Source organism: Canis lupus, chromosome 22 (assembly GCF_048164855.1).
Source record: "Canis lupus baileyi chromosome 22, mCanLup2.hap1, whole genome shotgun sequence".
In the NCBI taxonomy this organism is placed as follows: domain Eukaryota; kingdom Metazoa; phylum Chordata; class Mammalia; order Carnivora; family Canidae; genus Canis; species Canis lupus.
The window spans coordinates 40,795,320-40,813,741 of NC_132859.1; the positions used below are offsets into that span (position 1 = coordinate 40,795,320).

The window sequence follows — 18,422 nt, forward strand, 5'->3', positions numbered from 1 at the left end:
AGGAAGCCTAATGCTGGGGATCGGACCTGGGAGGCCAGGAGACCTCAGGGAAGTAAAGGCAGCTCTAGAGGGGTGTGGGAATCAGAGAAGGGGGCACTAGCGGGAGGGGCGGCATTGTCAGGAGCTGACAGAGGTTCACTGAGGGGGTTGGGGACCCTGAGGAACAGAAACATGACTGAGGTGATACAGATGGGGTACCTCTGTGTTAAGGTTATCTGAGGCCTTGGCAGGAGCAATTTGAGCAAAGAGGGGGGCCAGTCCACCTGGAAGGTATGAAGGAGTAAATGAAGGTGAGGCAGGCAAGCTGAGAGTCAAGATTATGCTTTCAAAAGCCTCCAAAGGGAAGGGTGGGAGCTCGAGCAGCAGCTAGGAAGAGGAGCCCCATGTTATGGCATCTAAGAGGAGTAGGGGGGAGTGGGGGCAGGAAGGGAAAGGGTAGGATAATAACATGAGATCCCTGAAGGGGAAGAGGGGCAATCTCTCTTCCGAATGGGATCCCCATCACCTCTGTGGGGCTAGGCGGGGCTGGGGGGTGGCAATACCCTCACCCAATCTGTCTCCCCCAGTGCCATCGAGGCTATGGGCATCAGGACCACGTTGCCCACAGCGGAGCTGGGCTTGTACTCCCTGGTGCTGAGTGGGGCTCTGGCCTATGCTGGCCGAGGCCTCCTTGAAGCTTCACAAGGTAACAGCCGGACTCTGGAGCACAGGGTGGGTGAGACCCTTCTTTCCCTGTGGCCTCAGGCTTCCACCCAGCAAGGCCATAAACTTAAAGACTCCAGACCCAGAATATTCCAGGGGTCTGAACTGAGCTAGGTGTAGTCACAAGGAAAGACACTGACAGAGACCGGCCCCAGAGAGAGACTGAGACACTCAGGGAGACAGTCAGAGACCTGGCCCAAGAGACACAGTGAGACCCACAGAGAAGAGGCACAGAGAGACCTAGACCCATTCCCTCCCCAGTAAGGTGGGGGTCAAGCCTTGCTGTAGGGGCAGGCAAAGGTGTGGGTGTGAAGTCCCCCCAGCGCCCACTGAGGCCACACTCTGTTCTCAGATGGGGCCCACAGGAAGGCCTTCCGGGAGTCCGTGCGACCTGGCTGGGAGTACATTGGCCGGAAGATGGTAGGTCCCCCATGCCCCAGTGTCCCTGACTGAGGTCCCCAATCCCCGGCATGTCTCTCTCATCCCAGACCCTTCCCAACTATCCCCCCATTCTAGATGTTCCCATGTAACAGAGGGCTCACAGTGAGAAAGGTCCCTGGCTTGAGCTCCAGAGCCTTCAGTTTCTCTCACTGATTCAACCTGTGTCCTCCTGGGGCCACATCAAACCCGCCCCCAGACACTGCTCATTTAGGAAAAGTTAAACTGAGACATGCTTCAGCAGGGGCTTCCAGCACCATCTTTCCCAGGAACAATGCCATAATGCTGGAATGTCAGGCAATATGCTGAAGAGGGGGAGCTCTGAGGGGTAGGGCAGCTCACACGGGCCCCTCGCTTCTTTCTACCTACCTGGCTGGTACTTCCCTCAGAGGGGAAGGCAAGGGCCTGCCAGCCATGGCTGTCCTCTAATGCACAAGAAAACGGGGGCTGGGGAGGCACTAGGACTCTGATCAGCCCAAGTGCCAGCCCATCCTGCCCCCTGCCCCTGCTTAACCTGCCCGGGCCCACTCCAGGACGTGGCTGACTTCGAGTGGGTGATGTGGTTCACCTCCTTCCGCAATGTCATCGTCTTCGCCCTCTCTGGACATGTGCTGTTTGCTAAGCTCTGCACGATGGTTGCCCCCCAGGTGAGCTGGACCTGGGCCACCCCAGCCCCCCTGCCAGCTTCCCCTAAGCTACAAGGGTTGGGGTCCCACCTCCATTTGTATGGTTAGATAAGCCATTCCTTCTCTCTGTTCACAGCTCCGCTCCTGGATGTATGCTGTGTATGGGGCCCTGGCTGTGCTGGGCACGATGGGCCCTTGGTACCTGCTGCTGCTGTTTGGTCACTGTGTCAGCCTCTATGTGGCCTCACTCTTGGGCCAGCCCTGGCTCTGTCTTGGCCTGGGTCTAGTCAGCCTTGCCTCCTTCAAGCTGGATCCCCTAATCTCCTGGCAGGTGTGCACTGGGGAGGGGCAAAGGTGGAGGGTACAGAAATAGGACCCCAAACTTCTCACCCCATCCAAAGCCCTTGCTTCCAGAATCTCCCCTAAGAATTTCCTTCACTCTCCCACCTGTCTCTAAGCCTTTGAATGTGGCACATACCCCCCTCCACCACAGCAGGGATGTGTCTAGCTCATTCCCTGCTCTATCCAAGCACTTAATGCGAATTAGCACTCAGTGGCCAGTGTGGATTGGCTCTGCAAGAGAGGAAGGGGCAGGACAAGGCTGGGCCCCTGTGGGAAGCTGAGTGGGGACACTTGGTGAGCTGGCGGCCTGTTCTCTCCCATCCAGAGCGGGTTTGTAACAGGCACTTTTGATCTTCAAGAGGTGCTGTTTCATGGGGGCAGCGGTTTCACAGTGCTGCGTTGTACCAGCTTTGCGCTGGAGAGCTGTGCCCACCCTGACCGCCGCTACTCCCTAGCTGACCTGCTCAAGTACAACTTCTACCTGCCTTTCTTCTTCTTCGGGCCCATCATGACCTTTGATCGCTTCCATGCCCAGGTGAGGGGACACCCTGTGAGCTTCCAGCACAGGCCTGGGACTTCCTCTTCAGACAGGGGCTCCCATCTTAGCCAGGACTCCCAGGGCAGGCTGTGTCCTCACCCCAGGCATTACTCCCAGATGAAGCCATAATACCTTACTTCCTCAGACCCCAGTATGGGTCACATTCCCTGCTCAGACGGGGATCAAAGGGTGGAAAGGTGACTCCACTCTCAAGCAGGGCTGCCAGGATAAAGCCCCATTTCCCCTCACCCTCAGATCCCCAGGCAGTTGGTGATTCCCCATTCAGACAGGATTCCCCCAGCAGGGCTTGCCTCCCCACTCAGACACTTTGCATCTCCCAGATGAGCCAGGTGGAGCCGGTGAGGCAAGAGGGTGAGCTGTGGCGCATCCGGGCCCAGGCCGGCCTCAGCGTGGTGACCATCATAGCCGTGGACATCTTCTTCCACTTCTTCTATATCCTCACCATCCCCAGTGACCTCAAGTTTGCCAACCGCCTCCCGGACAGCGCCCTCGGTGGGTGCGCATCCGGGACAGAACAGGGACCGGGAAAGACAGAAAGACAGACCCTCTGCACCCCCTGGCATCACTCCTGGGGAAGCTGACACCCAGAGAAGGCACAGCACCTATCCAAGGGTGGGGGAGCTGGGATTTATTCTTTGAAATGTCTAGGACTTGGAGTTAGCTTTGTTCTGAGAAGCCAGAGAGGTAGGGGCAGAGCCCACCTCACAAGGGTCTTGGGACAGTTTCTACCACCTGGATGGGGTCTCCCTGGGTTGGGCCGGGCCCAGCTCCTCCCCTAGGACGTGTGGGGGGGTGAGGTCTCCATGGGGGCGGACCAGGGGCCAGGATCTCTCCCCAGACCTGCCAACCTGCCCAGAGAGGCCATAGGGGAGGGCCGGGCTCTGTGCCTCACCACCATGATTTGGGGGATCTGGGGAGCGGAGACCAGCACGATGCCCTCCAGGCAGTGATGATACCCTGCCCCCAGCTGGCCTAGCCTACTCAAATCTGGTGTATGACTGGGTGAAGGCGGCTGTCCTCTTTGGTGTGGTCAACACTGTGGCACGCCTCGACCACTTGGATCCACCCCAGCCTCCCAAGTGCATCACAGCACTCTACGTCTTCGCGGAAACGTGAGTGCAAGGAGGTCTGGGGGGCACGCCCCTACAGTCCCCACCTTCCACTAGCCTTTTTCCCCTATTCCCCTGGAACTGTCTTCCTGGCTGATTCACACACATCCGCTCTCCTTCCTCAGGCACTTTGACCGTGGCATCAACGACTGGCTTTGCAAGTGAGTTGGGGTGGGGTGGAGTGGGGTAGTGGTCACAGTCATCCTGCCAGGTATCTGAGCCCGGCAGTGAAGAGATGGTCCACTCTTTAAAAGATAAGACCTGGGCCAGAGGAAGGAAGAAGGAGGTCGTCACAGAGGTCTAGGTGAAAGACAGAGGTTTGGATATGGGTGGGGCACTGGATATGAGAGAAATGGTTGGAGTGGGAGAGGTCCTTGTGGTGGTTGGGTGTGAAGGTCTGGGGTTCAGAGAAGTCTGGAGGATGGATGCAGCTCTGAGCATTGAGTGTGGGAGGGTGGTCTTTAGTCCTTAGGAGTGCATAAGTTCCAAGGAGAGAAAGTCAAGAAGAGGAGAGGTATAGCTGAGATTGGAGCTAAAAGGACTGGGGCAGCTGGGTCACAGGCTGCTGTCAGAAGCTAGCTACTGAGTGGGATGACAGAGGAGTTGCTAAAGGGAGAAGTGAGGTGTCTTAAGACAGCAAATAATGGGCCACGGTTGGTTGTTAAGAGGAACTATAAGTTGGGGAGGCAGGATAGAGGGGTGATTGATAGGGTGAGGTCCCCAAGGAGGGAGGAGGCAATGGAACCAGTGCTAAGCAGAGGCTCAGCCTCAGGACAGGGAGGAGAAAGAGAAGCTAGCATGGATACAGGGTGTCAGGTTAGTGGAGAGAAGTAAAGGATCCACCTGAAGGCTTCAGTTTTCTCCATGAAGTAGGAGACAAGGTCACCGGCTGACAGATGCAGGGTTGTGCATCACTGTGCCACCTTTCCTCTTGGCTAGCTCACCCACCACACGCACTCACAGCTGGGGAAGTGATAAGGGTGGAGTACCCACTGCAGAGCATGGCAGAAGAAGCTGACTAGAGAAACCTTGGCATTGAGAGCCCAGGTGGGGGTGGAGGCAGTGGACATATGGACTTCGATATGTGAAGTTGTGAGATTTTAGCTTCTTGAGTGCAAGTAAGAACGCAGGTGATCAGGCTCTCCCAGACAGGCAAGAAGGAAGAAGTGAAGGATAAGGGGCTTTAGGTTATTTACAATGATGACTTATTGAATTGAAGCCAGTTAAAGAGGGCAGTAAAGATAGAGTCTCAAGGTGAGGAAGAGGGGGAGGAATCAATGAGATTGAAGAACTGGATTTGGGGGAGGCCACATCTGGAGGGGATGGGGGGAGAATGGTAACTTGGAAGCAATGAAAATTCAAGTGCCAAAGTTGGGAGTATGGCCATGGGAGCAGGTGGCTGAGATGGTGTGGAGAAGAAACCATTGGAAATGAAGAGGTCTAGGCATGGAGAGGCCTTACTCAGTGGGTCTTCTACTGAATGTATGTAACAAGTACTTATTGAGTACCTACTATGTGCCAGGCACTGTTCTGAGCACTGGGGATTTACAACAGTGAATATGACAAAGGCCTTAAATTGGAGTTTACAGTCTATTGGGGATAAACAGACCATAAACAGGTAAACAAACACATAAATAAGATCATTTTAGAGAGTGGTAAGTGTTATGAAAAAAATGAAACTAGTGTAATGGAATAGAGGTCGGCCACAGGACAGAAGCTTCTACAGTTGTGGTCTCTGCAGGCCTCTGTGCAATGATATTCAAACTGAGACTTGAGTGATAAGGAAATCTAGGGAAGAGAATTTCAAGAAGGAACAAGTGCATAGGCTTGAGGCAGGAGCCAGCTGTGTTTGTTGGAGGGACGGGAAGGCAAGTAAGGCGACAACATGAGAGGGAAATGGTGGGTGATGAAGTCAGGGAGGGTGGCAGAAACCAGACATCGTGGGATCTCCTAGCCTTAGTAGGTAGGTAGTTTAGTCTAACTGCAATAGGGAGCCATTGGGGGAGGGTTTGATTGGGGAAGTCATGTGATCTGACTTATACCCTTTGAGATGCCTCTTGTTGCTGTGTGGAGAACAGATGGTAGGGGTTCAAAGGCAGAAGCACGGAAATGACTTAAGAGACTTTTGCAGTAATCTATGGCAGGGGATGACCTGCTGGACAAGGGTGGTGGCAGTGGGGGTGGCAAGCAGCAGTCAGGACTGTGTGGAGCCCATAGAACTTGCTGGCTTGGATGTGGAGAGAAGAACTGACGGTCCAAGATGGCGCCAAGGCTTCCAGATGCAACTGAATGGCTGGAAGTGTCATTATCTGAGATGAGGATGCAGCGGGTTTGGACAGGGATGGGGGAATCAGTCATCCAAGTGAGAGGTCTAGTGACGGATGTATGAGGCAAGAGAGCAGGCTAAAGACACAGATTTGGGCTCATCAGCATAGAGACAGGGTTCAGAGTCTTGGGTCTGGATGAGATCACTTCGGGAATGAATGAAGAGATATGAAGTTCAAAGCTGAGCCTTCCACATTCTGAAGTTGGGAGAGGAGGAGCAGCCACCTGGGGTCAGGCATGCTGGATGTGCCCAGGATGATACTGTTGAATGCGGCTGCCCCTGCTGTGTACCCTTTGGCCCTCTCCTATCTGCCTTCCCCCACATTCCCTCTGGTCCTTTCTCCTGCCTTTCTTGCAGGTATGTGTATGATCACATTGGTGGGGAGCACTCCGAGGTGATCCCAGAGCTGGGGGCCACTGTGGCCACATTTGCCATCACTACTCTGTGGCTTGGACCTTGTGATATTGTTTACCTGTGGTCATTCCTTAACTGCTTTGGCCTCAACTTTGAGCTCTGGGTGCAGAAGCTGGCAGAGTGGGGGCCCCTAGCACAAATTGAGGTGAGTGGCAGGAGGTCTGGGGCAGGAGTTGGCTGGATCACTGCAGAGGGTGGCACTACTGCTCTCACATTTGGCCCCCAGTCCAGAACTTTCTCAACACAACGTCCCTGTTGTCAGGGCAATGGCTCCCCCTGCAGGTATCTAGCACCCCCTTCTGTGGGGTGTGGGCACCTGGGCCAGGCTGTGTTGGTCAGGCCCTCCCATCTCTCTGGTACTCAGTATTCCCATCTTTAACAATGAGGGAGGGCTGACCTGGGGACTTTCAGAGACCCAAGCACATGCCCAGGACCCAGGGTAGCCATGTGGGCAGGGCCTCTGACCAAGCATGTCCTCTTTCCCCTGGCCCTCTCGTCCCACTGCCAATGCTTCCCTGGACTGGGCAGGCCTCTTTGTCGGAGCAGATGTCTCGCAGGGTCCGGGCCCTGTTCGGAGCCATGAACTTCTGGGCCATCATCATGTACAACCTTGTAAGCCTGAACAGCCTTGAATTCACAGAGCTGGTTGCCAGGCGACTGCTACTCACAGGTGAGGCCCAGGGGGGTTGTGGACACAGGAAATGCCAGGCATCAACCTTGAGGTCTGTGACCTTCTGAAAGGCCCCCACCCCACCCCAACACCCCAGGGGCTCAGTGGGGGTGGGCAATCAGGTGGGGAGAGCCATTAGAAGAAGAGTCACTGAGGATGGGGTCCTGCTCCCGGGCATCGATGACCTCTTCCCCACACAGGGTTCCCCCAGACCACTCTGGCTGTCCTATTTGTCACCTACTGTGGTGTCCAGCTGGTGAAGGAGCGAGAGAGAACCATGGCACTAGAGGAGGACCAGAAGCAGGACAAAGAGAAGCTGGAGTAGGTGGGAGGAGGAAGGAGGGACGAAGGATGGCTCTGCGCAGCTATTCCCAAGCCCAGGCCCAGGCCAGGCCAGGCCAGACGGGACCTGACCCATAGAATAAAAGACCTTTCTACCATAGTCTGGCTGTTCCCTATCCCTTCCACTAGCAATCTCCTGGCTCTCTGTCCATGATGAATGAAGAGGTGGAGGTTCTGGGTTACAGGGAGGGGGGTCAGGCTTCCAGGATGTGGAGGAGATACCCACATGGGGTGCGGAGCCCACCGACCTGGGCAACCCAGCAACTGACATTGACACCCGGAATCTCCAACCACCTGGCCACTGACTCTCGGAGTACCTGATTTCAGACCCTGAGCTACTTGCTCAGAAGGCACTTTATTCCTCTTAAGGAAGGTGACTCATCCAGGCTGCGGGGTGCGCTTGAGAGGGACACTCCCCATCTGACAGGCAAGGAGACAGAGTCCTGTGGGTAAATTCACCTCCACACAGGCTGGCTGGGACTGGCCTAGAACGCAGCTTGGGAACACATCCCTGTGGTTCTGGCTCATGGAACAAGGAGACCAGGGACATGGAGATACCAGAGAGCCCCAAAGCTCCTGGTCCCTGCTGGAAAGGCCAGGACTGGGCAGCGATTCCCCTCCCCTGCTGAAGCAGCGCCCTGGTGGCACAACAGGATCCAGGTGGGCTCTAGCCTCTCCCGGCCTCCTCTCTGGAGCCCCTAGAAGCCTGGGCTTGTGTGGCCACAGGATGGGAGGGCTGCTCGGTTCAGACCCCCTGCGCTGGTCACATCTTGGTCAGGCGCAGCACGTTGAGTCGCACAGGGAGGAAGGTGGCACCGGCTGCATAGGCAATCTCCCGCAGGACACCCTCCCACTTCTTCTCGTCCTCGTTATATCTGGGGGTGGGAGGGAGTGGGGACAGAGCCACAGAGCCCGGTCAGCCTAGTAGTGCAGTGTGTGCCACAGTGGGGAGGGGCAGCTGAGTCTACTAGGCCTACCTCTGGAGTGTCCCCACAGCCCCAGGCCCCTCTCCAGAAAGGTCAGGTCCTGGAGAACTCTCATGCCTTGGGAAAGGGGGCCCCTCAAAGGCCCACCTCCAAAGAACAGCCACCTCCCTTTCCAGGAAGGGTCACCTCTCAGGGAATGCCACACCTTCAGGAAGGCCTACAATCCCCACAGCCCCTTCTCTGGAGAGTTCTGTATGCAGCACTCCAGGAGACCCCCAAGACCCACCCGCCCCCAGGCCTGCAGCAGTGGGAATAACTGAAGGTGTGGCAGGAGCCCCAGACACTGACACCTTTTCCACACCCAGGAAGGGTCAGCGTGGAAAGCCATGGCTCTGAGAAGTTGGAGTCCAGCTTCTTCTCAATCCTGGCCCCAGCTCTCCACTCCAGCATGAGCACCCAAGGGCGGAGCGGGGAGGAAAGATCTGGCTGCCTCTTCAGGGGACCCTCTACTCCCTGGGGCCTGTTTCTGTGGGTCTGTGCCCTAGGCTTGGGGCAGCTCCTGACTGCAGCATACTTGACGCTCCACAGTGAGACATGGTGCCCTGTGAGCAAACCAGGACTGTGCCAGCCAAACCGGAAAGAACCGGGCTGAGCAAGGCATGTCTGCCATCCCTTCCCCACGGGACCCCCTGGAAGAGGGATCACCCCACCCCCAGATGAGCTTGCCAGGCACCACTGAGGGGCATCAGCCTTGCTAGGCTTTTCCCTCACCGCCCTGGGCTCTGGCTCACCTCCAGATGTCGTTTAGCTCTGTGGGGACCAACTCTCCAGACTCAGTCTCCAGCGTGGCAAAGCCACCAATGGCATAGAGGGTGCCCGCGAGGCTGACCAGGCTGAGTGAGCTGCGTTCTTGCGGGAAGGCCTCAAAGGATGCCCACCTGGTGGGGAGGAGGGGGTGTGAAGAGGTACATCACCCAGGGGCCTCAGCTCTGTAGCCCCAGTGCCCACAGCTTCAACTACACCCCTTAGAAACCCAAATCCCAGGCACCCATGCTCCCTGCACGACCTCCAGTGTCCTGCCCCTCCCAGCACGGCCCTCTGGTGTACCCTGTTCTCCTACCTCTCCCATCTCCCTTCCTGGTCCGCTGGTCATTGCATTCAGCCCGGTACAATCCACCATGGATCTCCCCACTGACTCTCCTTTGCTCCTGAACTAATTCTTCCTTGTTCGCTACCTCTGCTGCCCTGAGCTGTCCTCCCTGGTACCCCTGCCCCATCCTTCTTCCCCTCTTCACTGCCCAATTTCCATCCCTACCCTCCAAAACAGCTCTCCAGTCCACAGTCACCACAGAGCATAAAATCCAGGCACAGGACACACCTCTGCTGATGTGACATTCTCATCTCCCACCTGCCTAGTCTCTCATGTCCTCAGACTCCTTCCTGGATAATGCATCAGCCCCCACGATCCCTCAGGGCTCAGGCCTCAGCTTCTCCCTCTTTCTCCTGAGGGAGCCTGTCCCCTCCATTTACTGTTGGCCCCAGATCTCCCCAGTTCAGCATTCTCTCTGCCCTAATGGGCTCCTCTTGGACACTCCCAGGTCCTTCAAATCCACATGTCCTAACTGGACCCTCATATTTCCCATCTAACCCCAATGGTTCCTCAGAAGCATCCACTTCTCCCTCTTATCCCCAACATTCAATCAATCTCTAAATTCTGGGTTTTTTTTTTTTCTATCTCCTAAGCTTTTGCTACTCAAAGTGTGGCCCATGGACCAGCAGCACCAGCATCACCTAAGGGAAGGGTTGTTAGAAATACACACTCAGGCCCGTCCCCAGGCCTGAGAATGAGAAAATGCATTTTAACATGATCCTAAGAGGATTTGTGTATACATCACAGTGTGAGCAGCACTAGCCTGTGTCTTTCTCTGGTGCATCCCCTCTGCCCCATCTCTGCTGTGCCCCCATCTCCAGGCCACCACTACCTCCTGCTGCTTTACAGCTGCACCCCTGCCTCCTGGGAAACCTCTAATCTGTTCTCTACATCCGCTGTTGCCTAATAAAACACAGATGTGAGCCTAAAACCCGTCACAGGCATTTCACTGCCCTCAGGGTTAAGTCCCTCTGCCCTGCTTGCCACTTCTCCAGCCCCAAACCTCCCTTCGCCCACCATACCCTATCTGACCTGAGCTATGACCTTTCCTCCAAAGGGCCTGCCTCATTTTCTCCTAACTGCCTTGGCACCAACTTTCCTTTGCCTGGGGCATCCTTCTCCCGCCATCCTTTTTGCTGGCTAAGTCCAAATAGATTGCCAGCTCAGTTTTCTCCCAGGGCAAGAGCAACTTCTGTTTTGGTCACTACTGTATCCCTAGCACCAGGCCACTGCCCGGGGTATGAGTCTGAATGAGGAAGCTGGCACCTCCCACCCCACCCCTGGAGCTCTCTCCTGCAGACCAGGCTGGCCCCTAACCCTTGCCCCAAATTGTGGGGGAAGCCAGCCTCGTTGCTGCTTAGGAGAGAGAGGCTATTTCTGTGCTGATGTCCAAGCTCAGCAGCAGACCCCCAGGAGCAGTGACTATGGTCCTGCCAGGGCACTCATGGAGAGAGGCAACAGGTCCAAAGCAGTCACAGTGCGCCGGTCACAATGGGGCCCTCGCAGTCCCTGGCTCCCAGTGGGAGGGGCGGCCAACAGCCGTACTTGTTGTCTGCGATGCTGTACACTTCAGCTGAGCTGGTCAGCCCCGTATCTGTGACCCCGGCCGCTACAAAAATGCGGCCATCATGAATGGTGGCCCCGAAGAGGGAGCGGGCAGTCTGCATGGGTGCCAGCTCCTTCCACTCGAACTTCTTAGGATCATAGACACACATCTTCTTCAGGCACTTCCTGGGGGGTGGGGGACAGGGAGTGAGAGGGAGGAAGCCCCAGCCCCGCGCCCCTCCGTCTGGTGCCGTCGCCCCGACCCAGTCCCTGGCGGCCCGGGACGCTGTGCTCCCGCTCGAGCCTGCACCCTGCGCCCGCGCTCGCTCCAGGCCCGAGCCTCACCTGTCACTGCCTTTGCCGCCAAGGACGTAGACCAGGTCCATGTGGGAGAGCACCGCGTGGCCGTACACCGCGTAAGGCAGCGGGTCCGATTCGCCCCATTTGAACGACCTGGAGGAGCACGCAGTGGGGCGAGCGCCGGGTTCAGGGTGCGCTGGGTCCCTGTCTCTGCTTTCACCCACCCACCCAACACGTATTTGGGGTGTACCCGATGCATTACCGGCACCTGTCGGGTCCCCGCTCCCACCCCGCTGCCAACCGCCCCGCCCCCTTCCAAGCCCGCCTCCCGGCGCGGCCCTGGGCTCGGGCTCTGTCTGGCCCCCACCGCGCCGCGGTCCGCGCCCTGGTCGCCCCCCGCGGGCTTCGCCACGCCCAGCCCCGCCCCTAAGCCCCGCCCCGGCCCCGCCCCGCCCCTAAGCCCCGCCCCTCGACCACGGCCCGGTCCCGCCCAAGCCCCGCCCCCCGACCACGCCCCGCCCCAGCCCGCCCTCCGCTCCCCGCTCACAGCCGGTCGTAGCACATGACCGAGTCTAGGCTGCGCTCGCCGTCCTTGAGCTCTCGGCCGCCGACCACGTAGATGGAGTTGAGAGCCTCTCCCAGGCCAAAGAGGCAGCGCGGCGAGGGCAGCGGCGGCATCCCCAACCACTCGGAGTCCAGGTGGTCAAACTGCGGGCCGGGGGTCCACTCAGTCACCGGCCCCCATGCCCCGCCTTCCCCAGGTGAGCCCTGCCCGGCCTCCCCGGGTCACAGAGGAGGCCAGGTCTCCAGGCAGGGCCAGCGAAGCCTGGAGGGCATCCCTGGAGACAGTGCCCTGTCCTCCTAACAGGCTGAGAACTACCGAGGCCCTCTGGAGGTGGGCGCCCGGCACCAGCATTACAGCACCACGATGGGGCACCCCACGCAGAGCCCTGTCCCTTCCCCCACGTACAAATCCGAAACTGAAGCCTTCCCGTCCTGTTTTCCACCCCATCCCACCAAACAGAAAACCTCCAAATACAGCTCTGCCACTCATCTCCTAAAATCTAGTGTAAGTCTGCGACCCTGTATACCTCCATAGTCTCACAACCATATTTGTGGTTCATCTCTCTGGAAAGTTTTCTGAAGGCTGAGCAATGTGCTGATGAACACTTTATAACCATCTGTAACCTTCAAACAACCTTATCAAGCAAGAAGAATAAATATCCCAGTTACAAAGGGAGGCCCAGAGAAAATAAACAATGCCCGTGATAGGCTTTGGCTGGTAACTGGTGGAGCTGCCCCTCCGCCTCCCTGCCCCCAGTTTAACCCTGGTACCAAGCTGTCCCTCGCCCTTCTCACACCTGGTCAGGCCTCACTGGGCACACCACTCACTGGGCTCATTTCTGTCTGTCTCTAGTTCCCCATTCCTCAGGCAGAAGCACCTAACTTCCCCTTCATGTGTCCTGGCTTCATGCAAAGGTCCTGTCCCAGGCCCCTACACTGACCTTGCTCCCCCTTCTCACTGTGCCTGACCCCAAACCCTGTGCAGAGATAGGGCCTCCAACATATCAGACCATCCTGGGGCTCACATTCCCCTGAAACTGAGACATCAGAGTTATGCGGCTAATTGTCCACTGCCTATAACTGTCTTCCACCTTCAGGCAAGTGGCTGTCAGTCAACCTCCCTGGTCTACATCTCATCCTAGAACCCAATGACACCCCTCAACAAGTAGACACAAGCCTCTGCTGGGCCCCAAAGCTGACCCCCACCCCACCCCGTTCCCGGAACCCAGCACTGTCTGCCCCTCCTAGGGCTGGGCAGGCACCTGTAAGAAGTAAGCACTCATGGGGTCCTCTTTGTTGTCCTCGTTGTAGAAGAGGCCCCCAGCCACAAAGACCTGGTTCTCCTTGGTCACCAGGCTCACGTGGTTCTTAGGGATCTGAGTGGAGAGGGAGGCACAGTAGCACTCGTTGGCTGCTGGGTCATAGGCCACGGCTCCCTCCTCACTGATCATGAAGATGAGGTCCTGCAGGAACATGCCAAAGCGCAGGGTGTCGTTGAGGATGCCGGGAATGATACGTTCCGCCTCGTCCTCGTCCTCGTCCTCCTCTGCCTTGGCTTTGTCCGTGCCCTTGTCAGCGGCCTTGGCCCCGGCCGCCTCCTTCCCCTTGTCCTTCTTCTTCTTGCGCAGCACCGTGAGGCGGCCCTCGTGCGCGTCCTTCACCATCTGCACCTTGCGCAGCAGCTCGGGCTGGGCGCGCACCAGAGGGTGCTTCTCCACGCGGCTCTCCAGGAAGGCGCGCGGCAGCAGGCGGCAGCGCACGCTCTCGAACACGGTGGGCAGCGCGCGCTGGCGCTCCTCCTGCGCCTTGGCGTCGCCGCTGCCGGCCCAGCGCATCACCGCCTCGAACACGGCCTCCTCCTTCTCCACGTTGAGGCCGTCGCTGGAGATGATGGCGATGAGCTCGTCGGCCGAGAGCCCGAGGAAGTCGGCGTCGCGCGACACGAGCGAGAAGCGCGCGCAGATGAAGTCGCGGGCGGCCACGGCCAGGCGCGCGCAGTCGAGCAGGAGGCCGAGGCGGAAGACCGCCAGGCAGTTGGCCAGGCAGAGGCGCTTCTGCAGGAAGGACACGCAGATGGTGAAGATGGACGGGATCTGGAAGCGGTGCGCGGCGGCGAACAGGTCCTGCACGCTCGCCTCGTCCAGCGCGATCTCCGACGTGTACAGGTAGTGCAGGACCTGGGCCACCACGTCCGGGGACACCTCCTCCAGCCGCAGCTCGCCCGCGCGCTCGGGCTCGGCCAGGAAGCGCGCTCGGAAGTAGGGGCTGCAGGCGGCCAGCACCAGGCGGTGGCACGGGAACTCGCGCTCCCCGACCCGCACCACGCAGTCCAGGAACTTGCCGTGGTCCAGCATGTCCTTGAGCCCGTCCTGCAGGAGCGTCTGCTGGTACAGCCGCTGCTCCTCCGCCTGCTCCAAGCCCAGCGTCATGGTGGGTGGCTCGGGGGCCTGCTCTCGCTGGTCCCCTGCTTTCCTTCTGGGTCACGCAGTCTCCGCAGCTGTCTCCGCAGGGCTATATATAGAGGTGGACGAGGCCGTGTAAGGCGAGCTGCCCGGCTTCCTGCACATGACGCTGAGGGGTCAGACAGCTGGGCAGAGGCCCCCTCCCAGAGAGGCCTTGCCTCAGCCCAGGGGCTCATGGGGCAGGGGTGGGGTACCTGGGCCCCTGAGGCCCTCGCTGCCTCATTTCTAAATGGAGCGAGGCAAGGCTTTGATCACATTGCGTGGTCAGGCGGTGCCCCTGAGGGGAAGGGATGAGCAAGCTCTGCCCCTTAGTCCTCATAAGGAGAAGCACTGGTGTCACTCTTCCAGGGTCTCCCTCCCTTCCTGCCTTCTGGGACTTTCTGTCTTCCTCCCTGGAGTATATCTCACCCCAGACTCCCCTGGGTACACTGTGCCTGGGTTTCCTGTTGGATGAGCTTGGAAAGACATCCAGTCATTGGGGACCTTGTTGCCTCACATTTAAAAGTGGGAAGAGCTAGGACGCCTGAGTGGCTCAGCATCTGCCTTTGGCTCAGGGCATGACCCCAGGGTCCTGGGACTGAGTCCCAAATTGGGCTCCCCGCAGGGAGCCTGCTTCTCCCTCTGCCTATGTCTCGGCCTCTCTGTGTGTCTCATGAATCATAGATAAAATCTTAAAAAAAAAAAAAAAAAAAAAAAAAAAAAACTAACTAAAATGGAAAGAGCTTTACCCCTTTCTACTCCAGGATCAAAGACCGTCCTTAGACCAAGACGGCAAGAGGATGCCTTGGGTAAAGAGGGTCACAGCTTTTCTGAAGGGCCTGCACAGGTCACATGGCTCCGTTGAGCCTCAGTTTCCCTTTCTACACAATGGGAGTTGGATGGGTTCGATTCTAAACGTCTCAGTTACAGTGCTGCTGAGGTTCAGAAGCACTGAGTGGGTCCCTGGGGGTACACTGTCACTGGGTTTTAGCATTGCAAGGTGTCAGACGGGCTAGAAAAGTAATTTCCTGGGATTCAACTATTCTAGGTATTTAAACTCCCAGGGTTTTCACATTCTAGGGGAGTGACATTCTGGATTCTAGTGTTCAAAAAATAACACTCTAAGAGTTTAATGTTCCAGGATAGCTGTCTATGCTCACTGTCCCTGATCCATACTAAGCTTGATTGAGCCTACCTTGGCTTTGGGGCCCTTGCACCTTGTCTTCTGTCTAAGGGGTGTCCAGGGTAGAGGCACAGGATAGCCAGTTCTGATGCCCAGCCTTCTTTGGATTCCTTACCACCCTCTGCCCCCCGCCCCGCCCCCCCGCCACACACACACACACACACACACACACACACACACCAGCCTCAGCCACCAAGATTAACTTGTTCCCAAAGTGCCAGAAGCTGCAGCTGTGGGTTAAATTTAGCCCCCAGGACACTGGTGTGAACTGTTATGGGGCATTCTCCCATCATTCCTCTGAGTCACTTGTTTATAACCTCAGGCTTGAGGGGCCAGGATGGGCCAGGGCTGAGTCACCTCCCCTTTTGTGATCTCAGAGATGTCACTGCCTGTCCCTCCTGAGCAGTGCATTCAGCCATCATTTGCTCACCCCACCGGCAGGTCTTAGAGAGAGGCACAGCAGCCGGGCAGGTCCTGGAGGTAGTCCTGTCCGTCTTGTGGAAAGGACCAAGTCTCACTCCCGGGGTTCCAGCCCAGCCCCCAACTGTAGGGCATTTCCAACAAGCACCATCAGAGAGTAGCTCAGGCACTGAGAGGCTGAGCAATTTGGCCAATCTCATAGCTGACAAGTGGCAGAGCCAGGATTCAAAGCAGATCTGCTCACCTCCAAAGACTGTGGGAATCTCTCCCTACCATACTGCTTCTCACCAATTAGCAATAAAAAATTAGTGGTAGCTTCATTTTCCAAAGACCAGGACAGAAAGTACATAGTGAACAATTAACTTATGTTTATCAAATGACTCAATGACGTATTTTTAGATTATGATGAATCCCATAGTGCTCACTCCTTACCAGGCATTCCAGTAGCACATTAATATGTGGCTCATTCATTCATCAAGAACCCACTGGGCACTCTTCTCAGTGTTGAGAGTTCATCAGTGAACACATCAGGCAGGAATTCCTGTCTTTATGAAGCTTATGTTCAGCCAAAGCAGTGGGTGGCATGGTCAGCAACAAGTAATTATACAGGATGTCAGATGATAATAACTGCTAAGTAATGAGTAGCAGAGAAGGGGGCATGGGAGGGGTAGTGGTGGTAATAATTTTAGTGGAGTAGTCAGGATGGACTCACTGAGAGGACTCCATTTCAGCATGTTCAAGCCACAGGATAGGAGGATTCTGGGGTGGGGGGTGGGGGCAGCTTGAGCAAAGATCCTGAGGTAGGAGTGCACCTGGCATGTTCTAGGAACAGCTGGGAGGAAGCCAGAAGCTGGTGGGGCTGGAACAATGAATGATGAGGTGAATAGGAGAAGATGAGGGAAAAGGGGTAAGGGTGGGGAACCATGTAGGGCCATGTGGGCCAGTTTTTCCCTTCAGGGAAATGGGGAGCCACTGTTTATTACTTAATTATAATTATGGGAAATGCAAACATATCCACAGGTAGAGAGGATAATATGCCAATTTCCCATGTACCCACCTCCCCACTTCAGCAACTATCTAGTCATCAACTCATGGCCAATCCTGTTTCACCTCTGACACCTGCCCTCCACTCTGGTAATTACCCAGGGAGACGACCAGGGATTGGACATGAGTACAGGACAGAGAGGGACAAAGCCTGACTGTGGCTTTCCGTCAAGTCAAGGGAGAATGTCATCTCACTTCATCCTTTAAATTTTTACTCATTTATTTTTTTAAGATGTTATTTATTAGAGAGAGAGAGATTGAGGGAAGGAGAGAGAGAGAGAGTGAGTGAGCACAGGCAGGGGGAGGGGCAGAGGAAAAGGGAGAAGCAGACTCCCTGCTAAGCAGGGAGCCTGACTTGGGTCCCAATCCCAGGATCCCGGGATCATGACCTGAACTGAAGGCAGATGCTTAACCAACTGAGGCACCCAGGTGCCCCTAATTTTTACTCATTTAATCTTATTCAAAATGATGAGGTAGGTATTATTTACCCCCTTTTACAGAAACTGACATTTAGATGGCCAGCAAATAGAGATCAGTCTTACCATGTTTTTGTTTTTCTTTAAACAGCTTTGTTGAGGCTTAAGTGACATACAATGAATTGCACATATTTAAAGTGTACAATTTGGTTAAGTTTTTTCAAAGATTTTATTTATTTATTTATTTGAGAGAGAGAGAGAGAGAGCACATGAGCACAAGATAGAGATACCATGATGGGAGCGGGGCGCAGAGGGAGAGGGAGAAGCAGGCTCACCCTAAGCGGACAGCCCGATGATATGGGGCTTGATCCCAGGACCCTGGGATCGTGACCCGAGCCGAAGGCAGATGCCTAACCAACTGAACCACCCAGGCACCCACAATTTAATGAATTTTGATGATATATGTCCCTGAAACCAGTACCACCATCAGGTTAGAGAACATATCCATCAGCCATGTGTCCTCGTGCCCTTTAATTCCTTTCTCATCTCTCCTCACCAAATCCCCAGCTAGACAGTCACTGGTCTGCTTTCTGTTATGTTACCATCATCCATTCACATTTTCTAAAGTTTTATATAAGCAGAATCATAGACTGTGCTCTGCCTGTCTGTCTGTCCGTCGTTTTGTCCTGACTTCTTTTACTCAGATAACTATTTTGAACTTCATCCAGTCTGTCTACTCATGTTCTGCCTTCATTAGGAATCTTAGCACATCACAAGAGTTATTTAAGAAAAATGCCAAGTGAAATTCTTGAGAAAATTTACACTCATTTTGCCAAGGTCAGAGAACACCTTGTAGATGCGCCAAGAAATTCTACAAGGTCTGTAGCCCTCACTGCATGAGCAGT

General features: G+C 56.0%; 2 protein-coding genes across 10 annotated transcripts in view; one reads left to right on the forward strand and one right to left on the reverse strand.

The window, feature by feature from the left end:
- Positions 1 to 7,628, forward strand: part of LOC140614177 (protein-cysteine N-palmitoyltransferase HHAT-like protein) — a 66,297-nt gene extending 58,669 nt beyond the window's left edge. For 7 of the 8 annotated variants that reach the window (XM_072793152.1, XM_072793153.1, XM_072793160.1 and 4 more), the window contains 11 exons: positions 567 to 685; positions 1,055 to 1,122; positions 1,674 to 1,787; positions 1,903 to 2,097; positions 2,434 to 2,643; positions 2,988 to 3,159; positions 3,635 to 3,779; positions 3,902 to 3,937; positions 6,460 to 6,661; positions 7,045 to 7,186; positions 7,387 to 7,628. In XM_072793152.1, coding sequence (XP_072649253.1) covers positions 567 to 685; positions 1,055 to 1,122; positions 1,674 to 1,787; positions 1,903 to 2,097; positions 2,434 to 2,643; positions 2,988 to 3,159; positions 3,635 to 3,779; positions 3,902 to 3,937; positions 6,460 to 6,661; positions 7,045 to 7,186; positions 7,387 to 7,511 — 1,528 coding nt within the window. In that variant the 3' untranslated portion in view covers positions 7,512 to 7,628. The remainder of the gene's footprint in view (positions 1 to 566; positions 686 to 1,054; positions 1,123 to 1,673; positions 1,788 to 1,902; positions 2,098 to 2,433; positions 2,644 to 2,987; positions 3,160 to 3,634; positions 3,780 to 3,901; positions 3,938 to 6,459; positions 6,662 to 7,044; positions 7,187 to 7,386) is intronic. The other variant, XM_072793154.1, reaches the window with a different exon arrangement.
- Positions 7,629 to 7,849: 221 nt separating this feature from the next.
- On the reverse strand, positions 7,850 to 15,719 carry KLHL40 (kelch like family member 40). Of its 2 annotated transcripts, XM_072793165.1 has the most exons (7): positions 15,650 to 15,719; positions 13,276 to 14,524; positions 11,997 to 12,157; positions 11,495 to 11,602; positions 11,150 to 11,335; positions 9,246 to 9,392; positions 7,850 to 8,403 (listed from the first exon to the last, which is right to left on the reverse strand). In XM_072793165.1, exons 2-7 carry the CDS (start codon positions 14,440 to 14,442, stop codon positions 8,292 to 8,294), a joined length of 1,881 nt encoding a protein of 626 aa, XP_072649266.1. In that variant the 5' UTR covers positions 14,443 to 14,524; positions 15,650 to 15,719; the 3' UTR covers positions 7,850 to 8,291. The 2 variants fall into 2 exon arrangements, with proteins under 2 accessions (XP_072649266.1, XP_072649265.1); XM_072793164.1 differs by lacking the exon at positions 15,650 to 15,719 and having other exon boundaries at positions 13,276 to 15,172.
- Positions 15,720 to 18,422: the final 2,703 nt, after the last annotated feature.

Excerpts from the sequence above, each read along its gene's own strand:
- KLHL40 (XM_072793165.1), bottom strand. The coding sequence starts at position 14,442 with ATGACGCTGGGCTTGGAGCAGGCGGAGGAGCAGCGGCTGTACCAGCAG. Across the intron at positions 9,393-11,149 it reads TACAGCATCGCAGACAACAA|GTGGGCATCCTTTGAGGCCT; the intron begins GTACGGCTGTTG and ends CCTCCCCACCAG. Across the intron at positions 8,404-9,245 it reads GAGCTAAACGACATCTGGAG|ATATAACGAGGACGAGAAGA; the intron begins GTGAGCCAGAGC and ends TCCCACCCCCAG.